At 48.3% G+C, this 22,446-nt stretch overlaps 1 protein-coding gene across 4 annotated transcripts in view; it reads left to right on the forward strand.

The window, feature by feature from the left end:
* Nucleotides 1-15,364, forward strand: part of CSRNP1 (cysteine and serine rich nuclear protein 1) — a 15,636-nt gene extending 272 nt beyond the window's left edge. For 2 of the 4 annotated variants that reach the window (XM_027695484.1, XM_027695485.1), the window contains exons 2-5: nt 6,814-7,009; nt 9,403-9,662; nt 10,132-10,428; nt 11,500-15,364. In XM_027695484.1, the coding sequence (XP_027551285.1) occupies nt 6,838-7,009; nt 9,403-9,662; nt 10,132-10,428; nt 11,500-12,483 (1,713 nt within the window). In that variant the 5' untranslated portion in view covers nt 6,814-6,837 and the 3' untranslated portion in view covers nt 12,484-15,364. Of the gene's footprint in view, nt 1-228; nt 900-6,810; nt 7,010-9,402; nt 9,663-10,131; nt 10,429-11,499 lie in introns of those variants that run through there. The other 2 variants (XM_027695482.1, XM_027695483.1) reach the window with 2 other exon arrangements.
* Nucleotides 15,365-22,446: the final 7,082 nt, after the last annotated feature.

Genomic DNA, 22,446 nt, shown 5'->3' on the forward strand with positions numbered 1-22,446 from the left:
GGTCCCCGCCGCCCGGGGGACCCTCCGCGGTCCCCGCCGCCCGGGGGTCCCTTCCCGCGGTCTCCGCCGCCCGTGCCCGGGCGGTCTCGCCGCAGCGGCGCCGTCTGGCCGCGCTGGTCCTGCCCGGGGGCGAGCGGAGCCCGGCGGGGCCGGGGCTGGGAGTGAGCCGGCGGGAAGCTCCGGGAACCACCCCCCCGAGGCAGCGGGACGGCGTTCCTTGTGGGAAGGGGTACAGGGGGTTGCTGCGCCCCCGGCACCCCCGCACTTTCCCATCGGCAGCGCTGTACGGAGATGCGAACACCTTTATAATATTTACTAGGAGTAGCGCTGAGTTCCCCCCCTCCGTCAGTCCAGGCTGTGCTCCATCCTCACGGCTGCGGTTCCAATTTTTTTGATGTTGAAAGAAAGGTTGGGGGGGGGCGGGGGGAGCCTTGCCGGCTCGCTCTTCCCCAAATCCGCCCGGCTGGGGATGCTTTCCCGTCGCTACAGCAACACCTACCGACGGGCGCATGGAGGGACCGACGGGAGGACAGACGGAGCGGGGCACCCCTCAACCCCCCCTCACGCCGCCTCCCGAAATAAAACATCGCGGCTTTTACAGCCCATCTGAGAAAAAGGGGGAAAATAGGAATAACCCTCCAAACTACTGAGTTTTCTTAGATTTTTGTAATTTTTTTTTTTTTTGCTTGCCTCCCCCTCCCCCCCGGCATCCTCCAAAGTGTCTGTCACCTCCGAGTTACATAATGTCGCAGTAGGAAGAGGCTGACACATAGGGACAGCCCTTTCCTAAAGCAGTTCAGCCTTACTAACGCCTGGAATGCCTGGGTGGGATGGATGGAGAGAATAACCCTCACAACCATTTACAAACCTCGGAGTCACAGAATCAGAGAATCGTTAAGGTTGGAAAAGCCCTCTAAGATCGAGTCCAACCCTTAACCCAGCACTGCCAGTCTTGTCATTTGTTACTAGGAATTCATCACCAATTAGTACTTTATTTTCTTATTTTATTTTTCCATGAAAATTATTTTAGTTTTCTTCTGCTGAGCAGTTTGCAGATAAAGCCCATCAAGGAGTGGGGGGGCTGGGTTTATTTTCAGGAGGGTGAGTTTGTTCTCCGCATGGAGAGACTCTGCAGCTCCCGGCAAAGCCTTTAATAATTCAGTGCAGGAAATGCGTGCGTATATATAGCAGAGAAGGTAACGCACAGCGTGTACCTACAGGAGGACAAATATGGAAACCTGGTGTGAATTATTCATGAGGTGTGATCAAATAGAGGATTTTCCTAGACAAAGCACACTGTGCTGTTTTCATGTTTATTACAGCACAATCAGCGCCGAGTGCATCCCAACCTCCTTTCATTCGGGCCGTGTCAGATAACCTTTAATGTGTTTGCTAATGTTTCTTATTTACCTTTCAAGCTGTCAGCAAGAAATAAGGGCTTGGTAGAAAAATCTGACAAGCCTTTTTTTTGTTTGTTTTTTGTTTTTCTTTGTGGCCTTCTAAAAATTAGGAGATGGAGTAAAGACTTCTGATGCTCTTCTCAGGGAAGGCACTTTGCCTGTTCAGTCTCTGACAGGAGAATAAACTCGTGGTGCTCTGGACTGATTCATGCTCCTGCTCCATGGCACGGGGTACTTTGGGTTGTGCTGTTGCATAGTAGGCAGAGGCTATTTTTAACCAGAGCAAGGTTATGAAACCTTAGACCCAGCTGAGTGAAAATAATCTGGTCTGAACTGGAAAGCACAGCTTTGCGTGGCTGGGAACATGCATGGGACTGTCCCCTGGAGGGTCCCCATGGGATGATCCCACTTGCCTTGGCTCCGCCAGCCCCAAAATTGGGAAGTGTTGTCATCGCGGAGGCTGTCACAGAGACACTGGGGAAACCACTTAAGTAAATATGCAAAGAATTAAAATAGTTAAATGAGCGAGCAATGAATCAGTGTTGATAGTGTGGTGATTATTAAATAACCCCAGAGGTGTTACTGGAGTCACCACTGCTGTTAGACATCAAATTTCTGGGATAGCTAAAGGGGAAGCTCAGCTCCACACCAGTTTTTGGTGATTCTCACACCGAGGTCGCTTTACCCACAATAAACGGCAGAGTGCAAATAAACACCAACCCCAAAAGCTTCCCTCAGCTCTGCCCCACGAGTCGCCTTCGGAGCCGTACCTGGCTGAAATATGCAGTGGTGTTTTTTAAACTAATATTTACTCCTGCTAGACCTGCACAGCCACTGCAGCTCTGGGGGAGGGAGCGGGAGCCGCTCTGACTCATGGCTCAGCGGAGTTGTTAACTCACTCCCGGCGCCCGAGCCCTCGTCCCAGTGTGCCGAGAAGAGTCCACCTTGGTGTACTGGGGTGAGTCCACTTTGTCTCCCGGGCTGCAGGCTGTGCTTTAAAGTCAGCAAGCCAGTTCAAAAAGTCGCAATAAATATTTTCAGTGCATTGCATTGAGGTTTGTGGGGTAGCAGGGATTGTTGTTTTCTTGGTGTTACCCAAATTGCTTGGCAAAAGAAACTTTGCTTTCAATAACTCATGCAAATATTTGGGATCCTTCCATTCTTTAGGATGCTTCACCAACAGAACCCCCAAAATTTAAAATACCCTTGCTCATAGGTGTTATCCTGCAATACCATGGGAATTGTGGCACAAGTAAAGGCAGCTGCTGGACTCGCTGTGAGGAGTTTCCTTTGCTTTCCTTGCACTGCTGCGATCGCCTGTCGCTTCAAAGCACATCTACAGCCCCAAAATGTAACACCGAAACATCTTCTGCTCATAATTCTGCCCAAAGCCACGATGCCTCTTTGTGCAGTCTCTCGGAGACTGGACACTGGTAGGAGTTTTAGTTGCCTTCCTCTGCGCTTGGCTAAACAAATGCCAAACCTTCTTAAATCTAAATTACTCGAAATATTTACTGTTGAGACGTCGTCCAAGAGGAGGATAGTTAAAACATTAATTCCTCGCATTCCAGTGTATTAGAGCTTTACCCTGCGACTTGCTGAGCGCCAGAAATGGGACTTTGCAGATTTGATTCCCTTCCCCCCAACCCGATAGCCCCCCCCCACCCCCCCCCCCCAAACTTAAATGCTTAAAAAAAAAAAAAAAAAGGAGGGAGAGAGAAAGAAAGGAATGCACATCTGGGCTAAATATTTGTTAGAAAGTATTCCCAGGATAGTGGGAGTTCTGGTGCCAGAGAGGAATTCCTGCGGGTTTGATCCATTGCATTATGTACTTGTTCCAAAAGCTGTTTTCAGTAAAATAGATGAGTAAGAAGTCTTAGCCAAGAACAGAATGTCTTTTTTGGCAACTAAAAGGAAGATAGGATTATTTTATTTCAGGTTATGTAAAAAAAAAAAAAAGGAGAAGGTGGTAAAATCCTGCACTCGGCAGTGCTTGCAGAGATTTGCAATGGCAAGCTTAGATATAGATATTTATTTTTTTCATGCTACTGTGGACATTTTTGGGGCTTCCTTGTAAGACATCACTGTGAATTTAAGGTTCCTTGCAAAATTACTGCAATTAAAATATCCTCGTTGTGTCTGAATGAGCCTCTGGGCTTTTTTGGCTGAGTGGCCAAAAGCTTTGGTGACATGGGTTTAAAGGCAGCATCCAAATTGCTGGCGGGAAGTCTGGTCCCAAGTGCTGGGGTGAGGAGGGGAGAAGATTGTCTTGCCTTTGACAGGAATACCCCCATCTAGAGGATATTTTGGGGGTGGATAGAAGTAGGCACCAATGGCTGCAGCCCAACTACATCACTCCTGAGAAGGATTTGAAAACATCACCTGGAAAACATCACAGCCATAAATCAGCAATAAGGGGGAAGGCATTAGAGGGGAAAATTAATGTATTTGGCTGGTGGGCAACAGGTTCACCAGCTCTTTCCCATTAATTGAGAATCCTGTTTGCACGACACCTACTTTGCATTAACAAAACAATAGGTGTTTTGAAGAAGACAGCATGCCAGAAGTGGTTTGGGTTTTTTTTCCTATGCATTTGGCTCGTTCTCATAGATGGGAGCTGCACACACCTCCCTTCATCCTTCTGGCTGATGACAGTATTTAAAAAATAAATAAATGGAATTGCACCATCTTCTGCACAGTTTGCCTTGGCTCTGGCTTGGTGTTTGTGTTAGCTCAGTTCTCTGTCTTGAGAAGAGCGCTTCGGTTTTCCCTGTGGTGTGATCTGGGGGGATGTGATGTGGCTCCTGAGGGGCTGGTGGGTTTGCAGGTGACCTGAGCGTCAGGGTTGTGTCTTTGGTCTGGACCTGGGAGTTATCCCTGTCTCAGCAGAGTGATCTTGGCTGCTCCAACACCCTCCGGTGTCTCCCACGAGGCTTGGATGTGATCAACATTGTATCTCGGAGGCTGTTTGCTGTTGGATGTGTCCCCTACAGGCTTTCTGAGGAGCTGATTTTTCCCTCCCTTGGCTACAGTGGCTTCCCTCACTGGCAGCGTCAGAGTTGTCCTTTAGAGCAGCGAGTGGCCACTCTGTGGCACAAACTGATGCTCTTTCAAGCCAGCTGTGGGATTTTTTTGCAAAGTTTTGGCCGTTCCAGGTGGACAATGGGGTCTGCAAACCTCTGGCTGCAGCCCAGGCTTTGATTCAGACCCCTGTTTTGGATTTGGAGGGTTTATATGCTCCTGATTGTTTTCCTAAAGCAAATGTGAGACAGTGCAGAAGGCATATATATAAAAATAATAAAATTATAATGCTTTTTAAATGCAGCCGGGTCGCTGGTTTGGATATCGTGGCTGCCTGTGAGCTCAGCTTTGCTGCGGAGCAGGCAGAAAAGGGGTTAATCCAGGTGTTGGGTAGGACATGTGCTGCTGGGGCTGGAGGGTGGCCAAATCCACCTTCTCTGCATCTATTTTGGATTAAGGCCAAAAAAACAACAACTGCTCTGTGGCAAAACCACCTGCAGCTCCAGGTCTGCAGGAGGAGGAGGAGGAGGGATGGAGGGATCACCTCTCCCCATCCCCCAGGTTCAGGGGGCCATGGGGGATGTACTGGCCCCATAAACATGTGCTGCAGCGAATGATTAACTTCTTCAGGCCAGGGAACTGCTTCATCCGGAGACTTTTCTGACCTTTTAGGGGACTGTTGTCTCCTGGGAAGCTGATGGTAAACATAATTAGCGAGGGTTGGTGCAGGGCTTGGAAGGTACTGCATGTGCTCCCATCCTGCAACGTGATACTGCACGGCGCTGTCGGGATATTGAAAATCCCATCATGGGGAGGTTCTTGAAGCTGGTGTGGGGTCTGTGCCGCCTGCTCAGGGCTGTCAGAAGGGCAGATTTAGTGTTCTTTTTTCTGTTTCAGGGACTTAAATTAACTTCAGACATGCAAAAGAGGGTGAGAAAGTGTTAAGGTTGCAAAGAATTAATTTAGCCTGTGGAGGAGTTTCAAGTGGTGGGAGGGGATGGGGGCTCGGTGTCTGGCACCCCTATATCTGCGCTGTCACCATCCTGGGGCTGTTTACTCTCTGTGTTGTCCAAATTTTAGGCATGCTTTAGCTTCTGCGTATTATGGGGTGGCTGGTAGCATCCCACGTTGCTGGGGCTCTCCCCTCCTTGCTGGAAGGAGTGTCTGGGCTGAGTCTGCATCTCTGCCACTGTGATTGTGTCTTACAGCCTGGTGGGATGGGGGTGAAGCAAGTCACCCCTCTGGCAGCTGCCTGGGTCTCAGTTCTGGAAATGGCTCACTGGCTTCAAAATAAGCTGGCAGAGACTTCTGCAGAAGCAGGGGCAGCTGGGGTGGTGTTGCCAGTGTCTAAAAGGTGGAATGGTCTGTCATCAGTGCATCAGGAGCATCCCAGCTTGGGTGGGAGCTAATATTCATTAGAATAATGGAATATCCTGTGTTGAAGGGACTCGCAGGGATAGTCGAGTCCAGCTCCTGGACAACCCCAAGAATCACACCATGTGCCTGAGAGTGTTGTCCAAACCTATTGTAGGCAAAGTTTGTAGCTTTCGTGGCGCTTTTTTTGTGTGTTTTTGTTGTTGTTGTTTGTTTGTTTGTTTTTTGGTTTTTTTTTTTTGTTGCCTGAAATTGTACAAACTTTATAAAAGCAAAGTTTAAAAAGATGCAACACAGTTATTTTTGGGTTTTCTTTTTTTTTTTTCTCTCTTTAGGATGAGCAGGGGCAAAGCATGAAGGAAATTTAGGAATCTAGGCAAATACAGAGCTCCTTTGTTTTTAATTAGCTGCATTGTTTTTAATTGCTACTATGCTTGATACATAACCCAGCCTAAACAAGAATAGCTTATTGAATGGGGGACTGACTATGAAAGGCACCGTGAGGAGAAGGGCTGTTCTTCACAGTTGATATATTTGTATTTCAGTGCTTCATTTAATAAGTCTGTTTCCCCGGGGGGCTGTAGCAAGTAAATCATGCCAACAGATTGTTCTCTGCAAACTGGCTTATTTTTGTAATTAGCAAGACGTTAAAGCTGTAACTGCATAGAAAGCGATCTGGGTAAGGAGAGCGAACATAAAAGAATTAGTAAGCAAAATATAATACTTACTGTTTGATAACATTTGTGTTGATTGAATTGGTTTCTGGACAGTTTATTGTCTGGGATAGTTGTTTTTTCTCCAGTGTTGTAAAATGTGAGAGTAATTCAGCAGGTGTTCACAGCGAGCACAGTCAGGTGTGGTATTTTGGGAAGAGCACTTTTTGGGAGTCACACCTGCATGGCCAAGTGGATCTGGTGGAGGAGCCTTGTGGGGGGGGGGGGCTAAAGCCATTCTGCTCATCATCAGAAATTGCCAGTATTTCCCACGCTTAATTTTGCTTTTCTCCTTTGTTTTCCAGTTATATGAAAATTACGGCATCACCATGAGCGGAGTATTGAAAAGGAAGTATGAAGAGCTGGGGGATGACAGTACCTACTGCTCCTCCTCCTCCTGCTCCCCCCTCTCCTCCTCAGCATCCTCGGGCTGGGAGACTGACGAGGAGAGCTCCCGCGGAGAGCCCAAGCCCAGCTCTGCCTTAACGTCCAGCTTCACCCGTGAGTATCTCCAGCAGCCCCTTTCCTGGGATCAGCCATGCCTCTGCACGGGTTTTTTGTAGCGTGCTGGTGGGTCTTCACCACGCAGAGTCCCCCCTTGGAGCACACCTTTATGGGTGGAAGTGACTGTAATGCCTGTCATGACACCAATTTATAATCATCCAGCATCCTCAGGATCTTCAGCCCTTCCCCCCAGTTTTTGTCGTTGCTTTATCGTATTTTTGCTGAAGTCCAAATTTCCAGGAATAGAAACCCAAGGACCTGGATGTGCAGAGGCATGTGGAGGCCTCCAAGCCCATGCTGCAGGACCATCCCACCAGCCCTCAATTCCCTGTCAAACTGTTCCATAGGCAAAAATTAATCAGACAGCAAAGGCCCATAACACTGTTTTTCAAAAATGATTAACCAGTAGTGTAATTACCATTTCAGAACTCGTTTCCTACATAAGTTGGGTACTTTGCCAAAGAACATGACATGTTTGACATTGCCTCCGCTGCTAGTACAGATAAATGCTATTTTGTTTTCCCAGCAATATCAGTTTCGAGAGCTTTTAGGAAAACATACAGGAGGCAAGGCTGTAAAACCCTTTATCTGCCGTGTGAAGGGAAAAATAAAAGATACAATAGAGGAACATCTTCACGGTGGAGAAATAGTTCAGCCTAGTAAATTATACTGAACACCCACTGTATATAGCAGTTAAGGTCCACTTAGCAGACATACACAAACACGCAGTGGTCTGAAAAGGCTTTAGAAGTCTTGTAATAATAAAGAGTCTCATTCTTGCTTGTCTTCCCAGGTTTTGTGACAAAACAATGAACTTTTTGTATTCCCTGGCTCAATTGGAAAAGGGTCAGGAATGGGAAAACAATTTCGGAGGAGGGGTGCAGGGAGAGAGAAGCAAATGCCAAAGTGCAGCAGCTCAGTCGATAGATGATCGCAGTGGTTAACTTGCCTTTTGATAAAGGGCTCGTGTTTTAGAAGATTGAGTCAAGGTTATTATGAAAGTGCAACGCGCAGCGCAAAGATATCATCAGAGCGACTGCAGCGCCCAGTGTGAACCCCCAGCTATTGAGCAGAAGCTGCTGACACAGCTGGGTGAACACCTCTTTTTTCTTTTTTTTTTTTTCCTCCATGAAACTGAAACGCTGTATTTTGGCAAGTGAGACTTGTGAAATGTGGGTGCAGCTAACTGTCCAGTCTTGCACTTTCCCAGCCTTCGGGGCCAAGCCAAACCAGCCAAGCCCCTCGGGTTTTCACAGTCCTTTTGTTGGCTCCTTGCCTGTGTCTCTTCCACCTGAAGAACAGGGGTCAGTCCCAGCTCTGCAGGAGTCACCCATCCTTTCTGGGTTATTTCTTCCCATAAATTTCCATGGTGGCCACCAAAGCACCCATTCATCAGCAAAGAATAGGACCAAAAATACCCACCACCACCACCACCAAATTTGGGTGTAGCTGGCTCTTGTTCCTGCCACTGTCTTGCAGCTGTGTAGCCCAGTACTGCTGTGCCTCGGTTTGCTTTCTTGGCCAACTACATTCGTGGAAACTCACTGACTCTGAACCTGCCTTGACTAATTAGTCCCCCTACATCTGCTGCGTTTGCATGTGCAGATGTGCAGGACCAGGTATCTCTGGAGAGGTTCCTCTTTAAATGGTGTGTAGCATGTTTCAGCAGTTTAAGATAAACCAGAGTCATGTGTTGCCATGTTTACCCTGGGATCACCTGCACGAAGATTAACATCTTTGCAGCTGCTCTCAAATGAGTCTCTTGAGAATAAACTATAGATTCAGAGTTCCTCCCAGTGGATGGTGAAAGGAAGTACCAGAAAAAAAAAACCCAGCTGTTTGGGCTACTTTCTGCCCTGCCACAAAAGCTGGAGCCATGCAGTGCTGGAGTGCCAGTGCTCCAGCATCCCGGGAGCAGACCATGGGCTCCTGAATGTGGGGCAGAGTGTGTGGGTTTAGAGAGACAGACGTGTAGGATGGCTGGTTGCTTGTTCGTTATGCTCTGCTGCACGTGAAGAATAAGCAAATGTATGTTTCCTGGGGGAAGTCAAGCGGGAAGGAGAAGCAGCAGCCGTTTCGTAGGGTCAATCTCATCGGTGACTCTGATGCAGCAGGACTTGGCTTAGTTTTCTCTCCATCCTCATCCCACCTTTGAAGTGTTAGCTGCTGAAACACCACCAAGCAATGATGTAGCCTCGATTGCTGCAAGCAACGATGTAACCTTGATTGCTACAAGTAATGATGTAGCCTTGTCCTATCATGTCCCTGTTGAGAGAGTAATTATAAGTCCTGGTGTTTGTAATATTTACAGCCTTTTTGTAACATTTCTATTGTATCTGCGGGATGGCAGCACTGACTTTGTGCTTTGTTTTTTTCCCCCCCATTTTTAGCCACATCTATCCTGAAGAAATCCAAGCGACTAAAGAAGAACAATGTGGAGTTTGACCGGGTCACTGTGTTTTACTTCCCACGCTGCCAGGGGTTCACGAGCGTGCCTAGTCGTGGGGGCTGTACCCTGGGGATGGTGAGCAAACACAGCTCCTCCCGGCAGTTCACGCTGGCGGAGTTTTCAAAGGAGCAGGAAAATGTCCGTCGGGGGAAACTTGAAGAGAAATTAAAAGAGGAGAAGTTGGAAGCATTGAAATGGAAAGTGAGTAGGAGCGTGGGGCTGGGTTGATGAGAAGTTGGTGGATGTCATTAGTAATTGGCCAGCTTTCATTAGGAGCCTCTCTGAGACCTGGGGGCATCAGTCCTTAGCCCTGTTTGGGTCTCCAAAAAACACAGGCTCCAGTGTGGGTTTTTCACTTGGTTCTCCATCTTTGAAAAGTGATGAAAAAGACATTGAAGATATTTTTATTCTTTTGGTAGTACCTCTCTATTCCTAGACTTGAGACTCCTTCAGCAACTCCTAAAACCTTTTCATCTCTGATTTAGACACTTGATATCCCAGGAAGCAGCCCCTGTCAGGTCTTTGGGGGGCTCTGACACAGATGTTGTTCCTGGGGTTGGCCATCATGGAGGGGGCAGGTCATTCCTTTCTCATTTCCCCTGATCTGGGGATGCTGATGGCTCTGCGTCTCCAACACGCCAGTAATGCTTTGTCCATTTTCTTCCCTTAGCTCACCATGAACGGCACAAAGGAGTCGCAGGAGGCCAACCAGCTCACCATCGATGACATCTCCGACGACGACATCGACGTCAGCAATGTGGACCTGGAGGATGGGTTCTTCCTGCAGCCCTACCCTGCCAAGAAGAGACGTGCGCTGTTGAAGGCCGTGGGGGTGAAGAAGATCGACAAGGAGGAGAAGCGGGAGCTGCACAACATCCGCCTGTCCCGGGAGGACTGCGGCTGCGACTGCCGGGAGGTCTGCGACCCGGAGACCTGCAGCTGCAGCTTGGCAGGCATTAAGTGTCAGGTACTGCCCTCATCTCTGGGTGTGGGGGAGCACCAGGGCTCCAGCTGTGTGTTAGAGCACGGGGGTTTGGAGCCAGCAGGACAGGGTTAGAGCAGCCTGTAAAGTGCGTCCGTTCCCAGCTACGCTCGGAGCGGAGCAGGTGAGGAAAGGTCTTGGAGATGCTCCCCAGGCTGCAAGGCAGACGCTGCTTGAAAGCGTCCGCTTCCCAAATCACACGTGCAGCAATCCCTGTGCTGCTGGAGCAGCCGTGGGGATGTGCCTGAGCCTGCAGTGAGAATGCACACACCACGTGTGTCCCCACGAGACCCGTACCTGCTTGGTCTCCTGCTGGAGATGGGCCACGTGGGAATGTCTGCAAGGGAAAGCTTCTTGCTCCTCACGCAAGGCTGTGATTTCTGCCCCTCCCCCTGGTTTTATTTTTAATTCTGTTTTCCCTTGGCGTGTGTCACAACTCCCAGCGCGTTCAGGAGAACGTGGGAGTGTCAGCTGAGCGTCAGCCCACAGCGAGCTGTGCAGGCCACCTGCACAGTGGGATAATCCCTCTGTATTCAATTAGTATGTTATATTTTTCAGATTATTTTTTTATGGATGGCTGCCTAGCTGCATTTGAGGAGCCGTATTCCCTATTCTGGGCACTGCTCACTCCCTCGATGCTGTGGTGCTTGGAGGCTGGAGGTGGCGTAGGTGGATGCACACAGTCAGATGGGTGCACGCGGGTGCTCCATGTGTGGGCCACAGCCCCCCTCTAGTGGCTGCTGCAGATCAGATAATGATATCTATAAATAGTAATAAATAGAAAAAATCACGTTTGCCCCCTTATGTTTCCTTTTGGACCGTTATATTTTGCTTTCTTTTTGAATCTTTTAATTTTCTTCACTGAAATCCAACTTTTTATGACACCCTTTCCAAAGAGCAGGGCATCTTTTGGTTTTTTGTTTTTGTTTTTTTTGGTCTGCTTTTAAACCCTTCAGCTGTTACTTTGTTTCTCAGGGTGGGTGAGTTGGAGGTGGTTTTGACTTTGTGCCGCTTGGATTGATCCTAATCCTCCACCTCTTCTTCTCCCCATGCCAGATGGATCACACCTCCTTTCCCTGCGGCTGCACCAAGGATGGCTGTGGCAACACCGAGGGCAGGATCGAGTTCAACCAGGCCCGTGTGCAGACACACTTCATCCACACCATCATGAAGCTGGAGCTGGAAAAGCAGCAGCAGAGCAGCGAGAAGGTGTTGGAGGCCGAGCCCCCTTTCCGGGAGCGGCTCCCACCTCTGGGATGTGTGGCAGGGAAGGGCTCCTTGGAGGAGCGCGCAGTGCCGCTGGCACCTGCCTTCCAGTTCAGCCCTGACCTGGAGGCCCTAGGGGAGAACAGCTGCAGCAGTGACATGACGGACTCCTCCATCTCCTCCCACCCCAGCGAAGACCTGGAGGAGCCCTACGAGAGCCTCCCCTCCGACAAATCCCAGTCGGACGTGGACGACGACGGCTTGGCACGCATCCTTCACTTCAACGACTCGGATGCCGAGGAGGAGGGTGGCCATGGCCAGGATGACCTCAGCTGCTTCCACCCTGCTGACTTCTTCATTGAGGACCATGGCAGTGAGGCCAAGCCCGTCCCTGGCCACTTGTCCCACCTCTCGGAGTGCCTGGACGAGAATGCCAACCAGGACAGCGGGGGTTTGCTGGAGGATGCTGCCCACGCGCGGTGCGATGGGCTCTCCTGCTGCGCCTCATCCCCTGCTGAGCCCTGCTCTAAGAGCTACGCTGACCTCAGCCTTTCCTCTGACTCCTTGGATTTCTTCCAGTCCTTCTCGGACTATAACTTGGGACCGCTTTACAACTCCTTGAAGGAGTATGAGAACCTCGATAACTTCTCAGCGTTACAGTTTCAGTTGCCTAATTTCCCAGGCTTCCCACAAGCTGGAGATCAGGGCTCCTGTTTCTTGGAGTCCCTCATTGGTTTGTCTGAATCCGTCCCTGAAACCCCAGCCCCTTTCACAGACAATCAACTTTTGGAGGATGCCATCAAGTCATCGCTGATGGAGACGGTGAAAGTGTGAAACACCCGTGTGTGGCTCAGGCAATAAGGACTGGAGCCAAAAGGAAAATGGAAGAACAGTTGGATGGGCAAACTTTCACCAGAAGGATGACAATGTGCTACTCAAATATAAGGAGGAAAACCCAACAACAACGAAAGACTTTCTAAGCAGATAAACTATTTTTGGTCTTTATAGAACGTGGACGTTTTGACATACTGCAGCTACAATCAGTTCTCTCGCTGTTTGTGCAAAAATTTCTAAACTCTCATGATGGGATGGGGAGGGGAGGGAGGGAAAAAGACTTTCACATAAGAATTTCCTTGTGTTTTGTATGAAAAGACCCGTTGAGAAATACTCCTCGCTAATGTTGCCAGTCGTACACACAGCCCCTTCTAGAAACGTTTCAGTGTTGCAGGAACTTTTTAAGACAACTTTTTGAAGCTGTATTTATTGTGAAAATTTGTGGTTTGCGTAAGAGTCAGCCCAACCTGCTCTTGCGTTTAAATCGGACGAGGTTTACAGAAGAGATCCATACACTATATACATAATCATTCTTCATCTATTTATTGCAAATTCCAGAATTTAACTAGCCACCGAAGCTTGAACTAGCATGAAACCTTATTTAAATTGGTAATACCTCAGATGTATTATGTGTACAATCATATTTTTTTGCATAATATATCTGTATTTATTTATTTTCTACCTGTAGTACGTGAATAGCACTGTGGTTTGTCGATGACCTGGAAGGGCAATAAGGTCTTCAACAGGAAGATGACCCTGGTTTTTCTGAGTGATGTTGGCTGTTTGGTCTTCACTTCACATTTCTAAAAATGCTGAACACAAGTGGGTGGGAGGGCAGGGACGGGGGAAGCGTTTGTGCAACATTCCTTGGTTTCTCTCAGCCCTCAGATGGTGTCTGGTCTCCGTAATATCCCTATGGGGAGCAAAACAAGCAAACCCTTCAACTGTTTAAGAAATAACAAGAACTAGCTCAAAACAAAACAAAACCCAACCCCTTTTTGTAAATTATTTTATAATTTATTTAATTTCCTGAGGATTTGGCCATGAGATCTCTCCCCATCAGTTATGGTGCCTGAATATGCAGAGGAACTGTTAGCAGCGGTGGGGAGGTGTAAAGATAAGGACCTTTGCAGCCCTCGGGGGGGCTTTGGGAGAGCAAAGCCAAAACAGCAACACTGTGCTCAAGCTCCTCAGCAAGTGCTCCTTAGGACTCCCGAACACCGAGGATATCGCAGCTCCAAAATCCAGTGGATCAGGCTGATTGTACTAATTTTTTATAGAGGTGAATCAGGTGATTTAAGTAAAACAGATAGATATGAAGTTTACTGGGTTATTTATCCTTTGAGTACGGTTTTTGAGGGAAGGAAGAACAATACCTGAAGACGAAGCTGAAAAACTAAAGGCTTTTGGTTTTTAAAATGAGATAAATCATCGTGTTTAGGAAGGATATTGGAGGCTGCCTTGGCCTTTTGCTGTTTAAATCAGTCTGAGAACATGACACTATTTGGCCACGAGATGTAACTGGACATAAAATCTGTACGTCAGTGATACACTAAGTGCCTACACCAGTGGTATGGAAAAAACAAAATGGATTTAAAACCTATCGGCTTTAAATTCCCCCTTGGAAAATTTGTTGATGGGAGCGATTCCTGGCATTAACCAGCACAGGGGGAGGACACAGCTCTGGTGTCCCAGCCCCACAGCCCTGGGAGCAGCTGGAAGGAACTCCCGGGGGTGCAGACACACGGTGAAATAACCCCAAAATATGGATTTGAGGATTTTTCTATTGGCTGAACTGTTTCTATCCCCAACGACAGGGATGGTGCTCTTGGGTACCTGCTCATCCACGGGTGCCTCATGCAAACCTGCGGGCAATTTAGGAAACTTCTGGCGTATGAATATGGCGAAGGCTGGGTTGCTTGGGTTTTTTTTTTAATCGTTGTTATTCCTATTTAATTGTACATCTTCTCTGGAATTGAGCCGGTCAACTCGGAAGCGGAGCCACGTCCTCGCCCCGCGCTCACTCCCGCATCCTCCCGCAAAGCATCGCCCCCGGGGACCCCCCGCCGGGCAGGAGGGCGACTGTAGGAATACTACTGGCAGATGGAGGATTTCCTGGATATATATATATATTATTATAATTATTATTATTGTTATTATTATTATTATTTTGTTGTTGTTGTCGTCGTCGTTTCTTTAGACTGTAAAATCCCCCCTTCAGTTATCTCCCTAGGTGGTAGTTTCTATCCTTCAAGACTGCATCAGAAATACTGACAGTTGAAAGTCTGGTACCGTTCTGTATTTATTGGCACTAATATATTTTATAACATTCCTAGGTTTCTCTGCATATATATATTTATATATATAAAATATATACATATATTTTATATATATAATATACACACTTTTTTTTAAATGAATGATTGGGATTGACTCCTGCCTTTGTGGATTTTTTCAATAATTTATTCTTTTTATTTGTGTTGGTGCCAAAAAGAAAGAAAAAAGATTTTTTTTCTCTTTTTTTTTTTTTCCCAGGGCACTGAATTGTAAATATATAATTTTTTTTTCTTCTTGGTATCTGTGTAAAAAGTCGCCTGTTAAACAGTTTAAAAACTGGGTATTTATTGACACAATCTGTAATTATCTAATGTATTGGTTGAAACGCTTTGGTTTCAACATAGCTTTATTTTAGCTTTCTTTGTGTATATATTGTGATTACATTGCTTAAAGGTACAAGTTAAAAAAAAATGCTTTATTTTTACCTTATCCATTTGCATTTGTTTATAAAAAAGCATATTTGTCTACAGCTGCTGTCTCTCATTTCATCAAAGCAATATGAAGAAATTTCCATTACACTTTCAATAAAAGAATTTTGTTTGAATACGGCAGCGTCTTCACCCTGTTTGTCCTTCACTGTGGCTCAGAAATTTGGATGATGGGTGTGTATGGTGCATTGCATGTCACAGTTGTCTCTTCTTTCTTTGTTTTTGGTCCTTTTTATCCCTTTTTGAAGCTAATGTGTGTGCTGGGGTTCCCACCCCGAGTGTTGAAATGGGAGCATCCTACCATGGCAGGAGCAGCCCTTGTCCCAGCTTGGTGTCTTCCAAGAGGCTTCTCCTGAGCTTGGGGACTCCCATTGCTTTTCTCACCCTCCAAAAGCATCCCAGGGAAGCAAAAATGAGATCTAAGCTCTTGGTTCTTGGCAAGATCCGTGTCCAGGAGATCCTGAGGCTCCTGAGGTGCCCCTGCTCAGCTGTGCCATGGCAATGTCCTCGGCACATCACCTTGCGGTGGCATTTGACAATTGTCCTGTTCAAGTTGCTTCCTGCTTCACCAGTGTTTCCTGTGTGGCACAATAACCTCTTTTCTTTTCCCTAAATAAAGTAAAAATCAGGGGCTGGGATCTGGGGGAGGGGGTGTTTCCTGAACTTGCTGGACTTGTGGATGGTGGCTGCCTCTCTCTGTGGGATGGTAGAATAGACAACAGTCATGGCAGCATCCACATCACCCAGAAGCATTTAGGAGAAATCTTGGGAAACCTCTTGGAAACCCTGGAAACCACTTTCCCTCGTGGGTTACAAACCATTTCTCATCACTCCATGGCGCTCCTGGAAGGATGGGACCTGGAAGGATGCAGCCAAAAAGAAGCATCACCACAGTCCTGCACCCCAGGGGAAAAGCAGGGAAAATATTCTTGGTTCTGGCAACCGCACAGAAAGAAGAAGGGGGTGAGCATGTGAGCCAGCCCATGGTAAAAAACAAAAGCTGAATAAATCCCAGGAATCTAGATAGGGAAAAGCACACCTCTCCCATGGGTTTGTGTCTGTCAGCACAGGCATAAATCATAACCCCTGCCATTGACCTGAAAGCAAGGGAAATTGGCCAAAGAATGCCACTGTCTAATTTTCCATTGGGAATCCGATTTTAAAGGTTGCCATCTGCCCCTAGAGCAGAGAAGCTCAATTAATTGAATAAACTATTTGTTACAAATTATTTGCTGAGCTGTAAAAGCAGCAACACTGAAAAGAGGCTCGTCTGTGGAGGCTCTGGGACACGCGGTGAACCCCGGCCCCTTTCCCCACCCAGAAGGATGTGTTTTCTTGTGGGTTTTTTTCTTTTATGGAATTTATGTCTATAATTCCCTCTTACATGAACTTTTTTCTGACTGGGAGGGGAACAGTCCCCAGCATACAGCTCCAGCTGCTGCACTGGTGGGTTTTTGGCTCACAGTGATGACTTTGTGCTGTGCCCCAGCAAAGGGCATCATTACCCAGGGACGCATCACCCCCAAGAGACAGGGGTGAAACAGCCCCAAGGTGCTGTATCCCATCAACCAGCTTCTGGCATGGGCATCTCCATGGGGAATTGCAGAGTCCTAGAAAGGTTTGGGTTGGAAGGGATTTTAAAGATCATCAAGTTCCAACCCCCCCGACACCTTTCACTAGACCCGGTTGCTCCAAGCCCCATACATTGTGGCCTTGAACACTTCCAGGGATGGGGCATCCCTGGAAGTGGAGCTTCTTTAGGAACCCTGTGCCAGCATCTCACCATCCTCACGGTAAAAAATTTCTTCCTAATATCTAATGCAAACCTGCCCTACGTCAGTTTAAAGGCAACCCTCCTTGTCCTATCACTCCATGCACTTGTCCAAAGTCCTTCTCCAGCTCTCTTGTAGCTCCTTTCAGCACGTTTCTTTTGATGCAGCCCGGGACATGGTTGGCTTTCTGGGGCTGTAAGTGCACTTTGCCAGGCCATGTCCAGCCTCTCATCCACCAGCACCCCCAAGTCCTTCTCCCCAGGGCTGCTCTCAACCCATTCTCCACCAAACCTGTTATTTGTGCTTGGGATTGCCCCGATCCAGGTGTAGGACCTTGCTTTTTTTTCCCATCACGTACCAGTGACAGACTAAGATTCAAGTGGGCTGCAGGAACATTCCAATAATTGCCAATTCTGCAATGCCCTTTTCATGGAAAAGCCAAGCCAGTTTCTAGGTCTGAGTTAAAACCTCAGCTCTGACAAACTTCTGCTGAATTCCTTGAGAAATGTGTGTGCATGGGCAGAGAAAGTGCCTGTTACAGTGACAGAGGTCAGGGATGCAGAGGCATCACCTGGGATATTTGCTTTTGCCAAAGGCCTGGGACAACCTTACTCCCTGCAGTGTCACACTGCTCAGCCACGAGGTGCAAACCTGCCTTTTCCTTCTATCAACCAGACAGATGAGAAAAGGGGTTTGTTTTCCCAAAGCTCCTGCCTCCAAGACAGGCACAATCCCACCGCATGCAGGATCTGGCGCTGGGGAAATGCCCTCACTGCTGCAGAGCCAACACCCCTGTCCTGACCTTGCCCTGCAGCTCCCGGGTTGTTTTGTTGTTTGTATTTTTTTTTTCCCTGAAGGAGATAAAGTCCGTCCTATCCGTCATTTTATAGCTGTTCCTGACAAGAAAAGTCCTCGGGACTCTCATTCCCGCCCGGCGCCAAGTTTGGAGTCGCCGAGCCTGGCGTCACAGCCTGTCCCCGTCCCCGCCGGCCCCTGGTCGCCAAATGACTCATCCCTTTTCCGGAGGCTGTTCCGCCACCCGGAGAGGAATGCTTTCTGGTCTGGTGGCTGCACACGCGGTTCAACGCGTGCAGGCACCGAAAAACGAAACGAGAGCGGGGGATGAGTAATGCTGTGCCTGTGGGTGCCACAAGCAGGGTGGAGACAGGGTGACTGCGTGGAGGGAAAAAAAGAATACAAATGAAAATACAGAGGGTGGTGAAGCCCTAAGCAGGGTGGGGGGTGCAGGGGTGGGTTTACTTGGGGTCAGTAAATCATTGATTTCCAGGGATGGGGAGGAGCAGCCCCGCCCGCTACCAAACGGGGCGGGAGTCCCGGCTCGGTGCCACGGGGCTGGGACACGTTTTTCCCGGTGAGGGCACTCAGCTGGTTCCAGCCCTTCCATGGCTAGGGAGAAAACTGTGGGTTGCACCTGGTTTTACTCCTTCTGAGATGCAGCCCCTTAAAAGCAGAGAGGCCACGGTTTGAACGCCAGAGGGCCTTGCAGAGAGACCATCTCCAACCAGCCGGGAAACTCATACAGGGCTTCTCCAGCCCCCAGTTTCAAAGGAAATGAGAACTCCTCTTGGCACAGAGGCTGTGATAAACTCTGATGCTTCCAGGACATGGACGTGCTGGAGCGAGTCCAGAGGAGGACACAAAGATGCTCCAAGGGCTGGAGAAACTTTGCTCTGGAGACAGGCTGGGAGAGTTGGGGGTGTTCAGCCTGGAGAGGGGAAGGATCTAGGGAGACCTCAGAGCCCCTTCCAGTGCCTAAAGTAGCTTCAAATAGAGCTGGAGAGTGACTTTGGACAAGAGCACATAGTGATGGGACAAGGGGAAATGGCTTTAAAATGAAAAGGGATAATGGCTCTAAACTGAAAGAAGGCAGGGTTGGATTAGACATTGGGAAGAAATTCTTCCCTGTAAGGGATGTGAGACACTGCCCAGAGAAGTTGTGGATTCCCCATCCCTTGAAGTGTTCAAGGCCTGGTTGGATGGGGCTTGGAGCAACCCGGTCTAGTTGAAGGAATCCCTCTCCATGGCAGGGGCACTGAAACTACATGATCTTTCTGGTCCCTTCCAACCCAAACCATTTTGTGATTCTATGACTCTATGACTCTTTCAAAGCTATGACCACTAGGAGTTTTCAGCGCTGCTTAATCCACACATTTCCATCAGCTTGTTTTATCCCTCCAAGCCTGCTGCTGAGTGAATGGCAGTATTGCCATCTACTGGGCAGCTGCCTCCTTCTCCCAATCTCTCAGCTGGCCAAAGTGCTCCTGGGCAATGCTTGTCCTCCTCTGGGGGACCAGAAGCACCATGTATCTCACTAAGGCATCACACTAAAATAAAATGAAATAAGGCTTAAATGACACACTTGGGTTTGGAGGAGAGGTGGAGATGTCCTGGGGCTTGGCTGTGTTTCCACACCTGGCCTGGCACACACATCCTCAGCTGGATGAAACCATCTCCATAAGGTAAGTGCTCAAAAAAACCCCATGGGTGCACCTACATTTTGACCAGGGAAGCTGAGTGAGGGACCAAAATGCCAGTTCTGGCCATGTCTGACTCCATTACATCGATTTGTGCATGAAACTCACCAAAGTAGGAATATCTGCAACCAGTGGAGCTGAAATATTTTGTCACAAGCAGAGGCTTTGGGGGCTTTCAGGTCAGTCCAGCTGAGGAGGCTGAAAGACTTGAAATTTCCTGGGAACCTGGTTTCTTGGGGACCACATGAGTTACATATCAGGGTAAAACATTACAGGAGAACCCTGCCACCAGGATGAATACCACAGAAGGATCTCCCTCTAAAATAAACCTGCTCCCCTGAGATATAGTGCATGGGAAACTATTATCTATTACACTTCTCTGGAAATAAATACTTGGCTGCTACTTTGGAGTAAATAGAGATGAGAACTTAATGGTCCTTAAGTGCTTTTCATAGTCAAAGCATCCCAAAGTGCTCTCTGGTAATTAAGGCTGAAAAGCTGTCAGGAGGCAAGGGAGACTCTTATAGCCACACTCCCAATATCCATCACTTTTGCCTGCAAGTGAGCAAGGGAATGATTGGTGAAGGAGTGGTACAATTTCAACTATAGAGATTTTGGAGGTTATTCTGATAAAGAACAGCAGCCCCAGGGTAGGATTTGGACGAGGAGATATCTATAACCAGAAAACCTCTATGCAGCTGTGGCGTGGGTGAGGGCCCTGTTGTTGAGCTTATCTCTGTGTGATTTTAAAGCTCCTCAGCTCTGTTGTGTTTTGAGCCAGCTGAGGTGCTCAAGGGTATGAAGACATCCCCATGGGGCTGGTGAGGTGACAAGGGACCTCAGGAAATCTGTGCCCCTTTGATGCAGCAGGATGGGATGGGATAGGTTGTCCTCAGACATTCCCTGATGGCACTAATTTGACACCAGCACCCCACACTGTGTTTCACAGCTCCTACAGCCTTACCTCCCCAGATAGCTCAATGTGTTGTGGCTGGTCCTACACCTCATTGAACACCCTACACGTGGTGGGACCAGCAGATAATTCTGTTGCTACAGTTGTCTCCTTTTTCTGCTCTCCACAAAGACGTGGGGAGCACCAGTTTTCCAAAATCTAGTTCATTCCCTGGTTTAGCTGCACCCTCACCTCCCATTTTTGGAGAAAAGGACGTGGACATTCTACATGAGCATTACAGCTCCGTGCCCAGCCGTGTTTTCCCACTGGATTACTGTTCCACCTGCCATCTCCACACAGTAAACCCTGTGTGAAGCACCACATTTTCCACAGGCTTCCCCAGATCACAGCTTTGCCCGGCAGAGCCAGGGAACAAGCAGCTCTATCCAGGCACTTGGATGGCGAGAGGCAAATGAGGGCACAGGAGAAGCACACGTGCCCTGCCCGTGTTCTGCCAGGCTCCCGCCTCCCTCTTATCCTGCGCCATAAATCACAGCTGAGCAGCACAAGCTGTTCCTGTCATCGAAACACGGAAAGAAACGCTGCTCTTGGCACCGGGGATGTGATAATGACCCTGAATTAGGGCTGTACATCTCCAGCACCTGATTCTCCTGCTCCTCTGGGTGCAGCCTGAGGTTTTTCCTCCTGGATGTTGTAGGAACAGGTCCAGGTCTTGCTTATGTGGAGGAAGAATTTAAAGGAGCAATGTCCAGCCTGGCTTTCAGAGCAGCTTGTGGCAAGAGGTTTCAAGCACCCGGTGGCCACAGCTGCCCTGTGGAGACCAGGGCTATAAGCAGGAGCAGGGACAGCCTGTCACTGCTGTCACATCAGGGGACAAACAGGGCATGGCCCTGGCGTTTAGCGTTGGGTCAAGACACCTGCATACTCACTAAACTCCTAATGTGGTCCCAGTAGCAGCAATATCCCCAGCAGTTCCCAGCTCTACCCAGTCCTGGCCAGGAATGGAGGCTGATTAGAAATTGTGACCCCATGTGGCATCCCCAAAATTCCCCCATGGCCCATGCACCAAGTACAAAGGGGTTAGACACCCAGCACAGGCATCGGGCACTCTGCAAAACCACCAGGCACTCTAAGACTTCACTTCTCAGCACCTGAGTAATTCTTGGAAGTGGTGTTCCCTTTAAAAAGATCTTATTTCCTAAAGCCTGTGATCTCTGTTTTTTAATTCCTCCTGAAGCTCAGAGGCAACACTTGAATATAGTCAGGCAAGACTTCAGATGCTGGTGTGCTCCTGACATGTGGCTGTGTAGTTGTTCTTAGAAGGGACATTACTGAGCCCAACAGCTCCAGGCTCTTTCAGAAGTGTCCTGCCCACGATGGGGGGTTGGAACTAAATGATCCTTAAGATCCCTTCCAACCCAAACCATTCTGCGTTTCTATGATTTATAGTCTAGCAGCAGAAATCACACATGCTGTCTTACAAGGAGAAAGAACCATTCAGTAATATTAAAGAGTAGAAAAGCTGAGATTCAGGGGTTTTTTTTAACCTGTCAGAAGAGGAGAACTGCCAAAGTACTGAGTGCCCAGGAGACACTGCCAAGTGCAGCCCAATAAAATTGAGAGCCGAAAACACAGCCAGGACTCTGCTCCTTCACAAACCTTAAAGAAAGTGCTGCTGGTTTCATTTTCGTTTGCTGTAACAAGGAATATTTATCTGTTTGCAGATCAGAGCTCTGGATAACGGCGGCGAAAAGCAGCTCCTGTGCGTCACTGCTTATCTGTGGGTCTGCAAGCAAACACGGAGGACAGAGGGTAAGGCTGAGACAGGCCGTGTCACTGTTCCTGGCCCGCAAAACTTCTTTAGCAGTAGGTGGCAACCGTGTTGGATATTCCTTCGGTTGGCCAATGCCCTCTAGTGGTTTTTGGAGAGGAGAAATGTGCGTTCCACAAAGCGAGGATTTTGCTGAAATCCTGCTGTGCCCCAGGTGTGTGCAGAGTTTGGGAGAGAGGGGACACAG

The sequence above is a fragment of the Neopelma chrysocephalum genome, unplaced genomic scaffold, assembly GCF_003984885.1.
Source record: "Neopelma chrysocephalum unplaced genomic scaffold, ASM398488v2 Primary Assembly neopelma1_101, whole genome shotgun sequence".
NCBI classification, from domain to species: Eukaryota; Metazoa; Chordata; class Aves; order Passeriformes; family Pipridae; genus Neopelma; species Neopelma chrysocephalum.